This window comes from Nannobrachium achirus (genome assembly GCF_963921795.1).
Source record: "Nannobrachium achirus genome assembly, chromosome: 15".
Lineage (NCBI taxonomy): Eukaryota > Metazoa > Chordata > Actinopteri > Myctophiformes > Myctophidae > Nannobrachium > Nannobrachium achirus.
Window position 1 is genome coordinate 34,379,442 of NC_137822.1, and position 6,000 is coordinate 34,385,441.

A 6,000-nucleotide genomic window follows, 5' to 3' on the forward strand; every position below is an offset into this window, starting at 1 on the left:
AGGGAGTTAGCTGGTTTTAGCCCGACAGCAGCAGAGATAATATAAATGGAAATGAATAGCAAAATGAGAGCAAAAAAAAAAAGAAGAAAATATCCAATATTTACAAAGATTATACCGATGACATTACAAAAAACACAGCAAAATCAAGTTACGGTAGTTACGATATGTGGTTAAAGATTTTAAAGCATAATTTGTACATTGAAATAGTTTACATTACCTTTTTTCTGCAGGCTATACATTATCTATTGATATAGCTATAACTAGATCAATAGATAGATTTAATATATACCCATATGGATAGACAGATATAATATATATTATATGTTTCATATACACATATTATATATTATATATTTATCGGTGTCATGCTTTTTATTTGAAATGAGAAGAAAAACTGTGACATTTGCGAAGTCAGTCCATCAACTGAAGACGCAAGTTTGATTTGAGAACTTGTCTGTAATGCATACAATTATGATTTGTGTACTGTAATGTACCCCACCACATACAGTATGTGCGTATACAGTATATTGTCCAAGACATAATTACTTGATTTGTACTTCCTCAGAAAGTATAACATTCAAAGGTAATTCATTGTCATTTAAATTGATGTGCCAGAATGTTGATCTAATCTGAAAGGGATATTCCACTTTTGGTCATTTTATCGTCTACTCAGGCTTTTGTGAACACCCTGGACAGATTTAAATTAGCTTAATTCAATATTTAGATATTCGATATTCATTTTATCAGACACACCTCATCCAGGGCCCATTCCTATACAAACCCATTGTAACTTCAAACTCCATTTTAACCATGATAGATTCATCAAAAACACAGTCTTTTTTTTCTGTTCACTCATTCTACCCTCCTAATACGTGAGCTGGCTGTGTTTTTCGATAACTTTCTTCATTTATTTTTAATATTTTTTTATTGTATTACATTCTTTCCATTTTCCCCCCAAAATATTGAGAATAAATGAAAAAAAAAAAAAAATTAGGCCAGCTCACATATTAGGAGGGTAGTATGAGTCACCATAAAAAATGACTCATACTAGGGGTTTTTGATGAATCTATCATGGTTAAAATGGAGTTTGAAGTTTGAAGCAATTGGTGTGTATGGTATCGGGCCCTGGATAAAATGAATATCAAATATCTAAATATTGAATCAAGCAAATTAAAAACTGTCCAGGGTGTTCACAAAAGCCTGAGTAGATGATAAAATCACAAAAAGTCTTTTTTTTTAAAAAAGTGGAATATCCCTTGAAGTATTAAGGAGATGACTCAAAACTCCATGAATTCACATTAGGTTAGGTTTCACAAATGTGAGTTCTTCAGTCCTTATAGGACTCTGTGGTGATTATTATTAATAATCTAAATAATGTTTAATAATGTAATATTTGGTTTGGGTTTAGTGAAATACACACGTCTGTAACATTATCCAATGTAGAGAAAATAAAATAATTGAAAATTTAAGGCTTTTGTCAACATGATGATGAAACAGACAATAAATTATTTACAGCAACATTTACAACCATGTAGGCTACTGCTCCTGTTCGCGCACGCACGCACACACACGCACGCATGCACGCACGCACGCACACAGTGCTGTTCCTTATCTCCCTCTACCTCAGTGGTTCTCAACCCTCGGGGTTCCAAAAGGACCCTCACAGGTCAATTTTGTACACTCTCAGAGTTAAGGGGGCCATTGAAATCAAAAAACTTTTGAGAACCACTGCTCTACCTCACACGTGTGCAGAGACACACGAGCATACACTCAGCCCTCTGTCCACACACACACACACACATGGTCAGGATAACCCCAGCCATGCCTAATTTATGTTCCGTCGCACGGCGCAATAGCGAAACCTGCAAGCTCACAGTGTTGCGGTGGCGTCCGCGCTGTGAGCTCGTGGGTCGGCTATTTTCATTGCGCTGCGCAACCACCGGCGCGACAAAGTATAAACTAGGGATGGGTCGATAAGCAATATCGTTTATCGCGATAAAAAAAAAAAAAACACTCACTATAATGGTATCGTGGAGATTTAATTTATCATGATATCGTCTGGGATCAATTCACCTTTTATTTGCCGAGCTGCATAATCCGGTACCACTTAAACCCCCTGGAATCGGTAAAAGTACTTTTTTTCACTCTATGAAATGTCATTGCCAAAAAATAGCCGATCTACAAGCTTGTAGATCTGCTATTTTTTGACAAACGTTCCGCCCAAAGGATAATGGATTTTTGATTAATCGTGATAATATCGTAAATTTGCGATTTCTTTTGTCGCAATCGTCGCGATATGAAACATTTTTCATATCTCAGGCTTTAGTGAACACCCTGGACAGATTTAGGCCTAGGATTATTGACTGCTTTAACTATTGAAAAATAGCAGATATACAAGCTCACAGCGCTGCACCGAGTGCCGCGCTGCGAGCTTGTAGATCTGCTATTTTTGAAAAAGTCGTGAAAATGTGTGCAAATCTTTGAATATAATGTATTTTTTTAAGCGAACGTTTGTATCGTCCCATCCCTAGTATAACCCATTTAGGCCTACAATTATTGAATGCTTTAACCATTGAAAAATAGCAGATATACAAGCTCACAGCGCGGCACCGAGTGCCGCGCTGTGAGCTTGTAGATCTGCTATTTTTGAAAAAGCGTGAAAATGTGTGTCAATATATATTTTTCAAAGCAGACTTTTGTAACTCAAATCACTGCTTCTGGGGGGGGGGGGGGGGGGGTGGGGGGGGTCCCTGGAACAACATATTTTGAGATAGGGGTCTGCGGCCGAATAAATGTAATTTTGGGGGTCCTTGACATGAACAAGTTTGAGAACAGCTGATTTAGAGGAAGGATTTAGAAGTTGGGTCAAAGATCGGGACAAAGATCTACAAGCTCGCAGCGCGGCACTCGGTGCCGCGCTGTGAGCTTGTATGTCTGCTATTTTTCAATAGTTAAAGCATAAAAATAATGGTTAAAGTGGTTCAAATCTAATGCGACGCGGGCGCGTTCCAGGTAATTTGAGAGATAAACGGGGTCTTGTGACCTCCTCCTCCTCAGCCCAGGATGTCCAGGTAGACGGGCGAGGCCTTGGCCAGGCTCTGCAGCAGAGCGTAGATCTCCTTGATGTTCAGCCTCATGTAGGGCTCTCTCTGCCAGCAGCCCAGCATCAGGTCGTACACCTCCTTGGGACAGGCCCGGGGGCGCTGCAGCACCCGGCCCTGCGTGATGCACTCAATCACCTAGGAGGAGGAGAAGAAGAAGGAGAGGAAGAACAAGAAGAAGGAGAAGAAGAAGAAAGATGCTTCATTTAGGCCAAGAGGGCGATAGCAAGAGGGTGCAAAAGACCTGTACTTCCCGTTTCTGTGTGACGTAGGTAGATACCTTTTTAGGAGGCGGAAGCATGTTTGGAGTCTATTCATTTACAATGGGAGAGCTAACGTGAACACAGAGCAAAATAATAGTTCAGAAGCTATAGTCACTGAACTAAATATTGGACCAGATCATCACAAGCCACATAATATTAACAAAATTGTCATACTAAAGTGGCTTTTTTCAGCGACACAACAACTGAGAACATCAACTTTATTATTGCTCTTTAGCTGTCCCAGCAACACACTCTCGCGGGATCTATAGCACCAGTAAACAGGACGTGCGCGAGATTTGCAGTCAGAGCCGGCGCCCACTTAGGAGTCTTATTTGTAGGATTTGTGTACCATGTCGAACTCTAGTGGATCCAATGAGGATGAGCTATCTTCATTAATTAAATATCTTTGATTTAGGGCAGTGTTTCTCAAACTTTCAAATTTCAAGGTCTCCCCTTAAAGGTAAATTTACCCCCATTGATTCCAGATGTGGACCAGAATGCATGGCACTGGATGGGGAAACCGTCTGGGTAAGTTGACTATGATCAAATTATTGTCTTAGGAATGCGACAAAAACCAAACAATATTATTGAACTCTCTCCATGGCATGAGTAATCAATAGAGAACTACTCCTTTAACTCTGACAGTGTATAAATGGAACCAAATGAACCCGTCAGGGTATGGAGCCGTATGGAGCCGTATGCCGTATGGAGCAAGATCCAGTGTGCAGACTTAACTTTTCTTAGTGGATTCTGACCTCGGCCCGACACCTGGTTTTTGGTGAGTGGATGCAGGGGCGTCACACCAAATTCTGGGCCCTTGGTACAAGGATTCACTGTGGGCCCCCCATGAATGTTAACTATTGAAAAATAGCAGATATACAAGCTCGCAGCGAGCTTGTAGATCTGCTATTTTAGAAAAATCGTGAAAATGTGTGCAAGAAACTTATGTTTCTATGTCAGTGGTGCTCAAACGTTTTCATGTGAAGGACCCCCAAGATGATATGTATTTGGCCACAGCTAGACCCCCCATCTCAAAATATTTAGTTCCAGGGACCCCTCCCCGGAAGCAAAATTTGAGTTACAAATGTTCGCTTAAAAAATACATATTCAAAGATTTGCGCACATTTTTATGACTTTTCAAAAATAGCAGATCTACAAGCTCGCAGCGCGGCACTCGGTGCCACGCTGTGAGCTTGTATATCTGCTATTTTTCAATAGGTAAAGTTACTATAGGGCCCCTCAACCTTGGGCCCTGGTAACTCAGTCCCACTTTCATACCCCTTGTGACGCCCCTGAGTGGATGTGTGTGCTTTATTGTCATTTTCATGTTCACTTCTCCAATTGGACTTGATCAACCTACTGTATTTCTGCTGTCAAGACGGCAGGTACACAAAGGTACAGGAAGTATAGCAGAGATGTCAAGTTTAGCATTTATATCATTCCAAACGATAGAAATCAAAATTTCTTTGAAAAAGAAGAAGAATCCAAAGAAGAAATGTGCTATGATATCGTCGTCGTCGGGTGAAAACCTTGTATGTCCAAAACCGTTCGTTTAGTATTTATCATTTTGAAAATGATGAAAATACTAGTGTAATACTAGTGAAAATAGCCGATCTACAAGCACACAACGCCTCGCACCACGAGGCGTTGTGTGCTTGTAGATCTGCAATTTTCACTAGTCCTGTGCGACAGTCTTGTGTGATGAAGCAGGGCTTTGCTTTACGAAAAAAAAAAAAAAAAAACGTTCAAAGAGGAGGAGGAGCAGCTTTCAAACTCTTTGTAAACATACGATTTACAGGCAAAATAATTGCAAAACAAACAAGACATCACAAGAAATATGGAAAGAAATGTACAAAGCTATACAGACAGGCAGACAGAGAGACAGGCCAAATATTCTCTCCAGAATATGGATGCTGCTATATTATATAGGGTTCAAGTGGTTAAACAGTGGAGACCAGTATGAAGACAGTCTGTTGGTTTGCAAAGCAGCTGAACTAACACAGCAGTCCCAGCACTGCCCTTCAGTGGACCAAACCTTTTGGCATCAGACCTCTATTACCTAACACCCCTGGGTCTCTCTGTACTCTGTTCCCTTCTTTTGGCAGCTATACTGCAGGGTTTGGTAGCTTTATTCTGCTTACTCTGATTTCACACTTGTAAGTCGCTGGACTAGCCTGGCTACGGTCCCTGAATCGCTAGCCACGCCCTAAAAAGATTATGTTCGGGAGTCAGCCAACACAGGGATGCTGACAGAAACCCCAGGACAAAAATCCACTCGTCCTAGACAATTTGCCCTCCTGGCCCCCAAACTGTGGAATAAACTCCCTGTCGCACTTGTCACACAGACTCACACCCTAGCTTCCGCCGTGGCCTGAAGACTCACCTCTTCATAGCACTACTGTAACACTCCCCTTCCCTCAATGACCATACATGAAGCTAGATAGCATTTTTTAGTTTTTTTAGAAGCGTTTTTTACTGAGGCATGGTCTACCTATGTTATTGTTTTTCTAGATTGCTATTCCTATGCATTAGTTATATTGTTGTTGATGTACTGACATATTATCTTGCTTATTATATTGATGTATTACCTGCTTATTGTTAGCCTGGTTAATAAACCAGACTGCACAACACCACCC

General features: G+C 40.6%; 1 protein-coding gene across 1 annotated transcript in view; it reads right to left on the reverse strand.

The window, feature by feature from the left end:
* Window positions 1-3,053: 3,053 nt before the first annotated feature.
* The window catches only part of LOC308299793 (BDNF/NT-3 growth factors receptor-like), a gene marked incomplete at both ends in the record, with an annotated part of 37,461 nt that continues 34,514 nt past the window's right edge, over window positions 3,054-6,000 (reverse strand). The window contains one exon of the mRNA XM_080743579.1: window positions 3,054-3,239. Coding sequence (XP_080599705.1) covers window positions 3,054-3,239 — 186 coding nt within the window. The remainder of the gene's footprint in view (window positions 3,240-6,000) is intronic.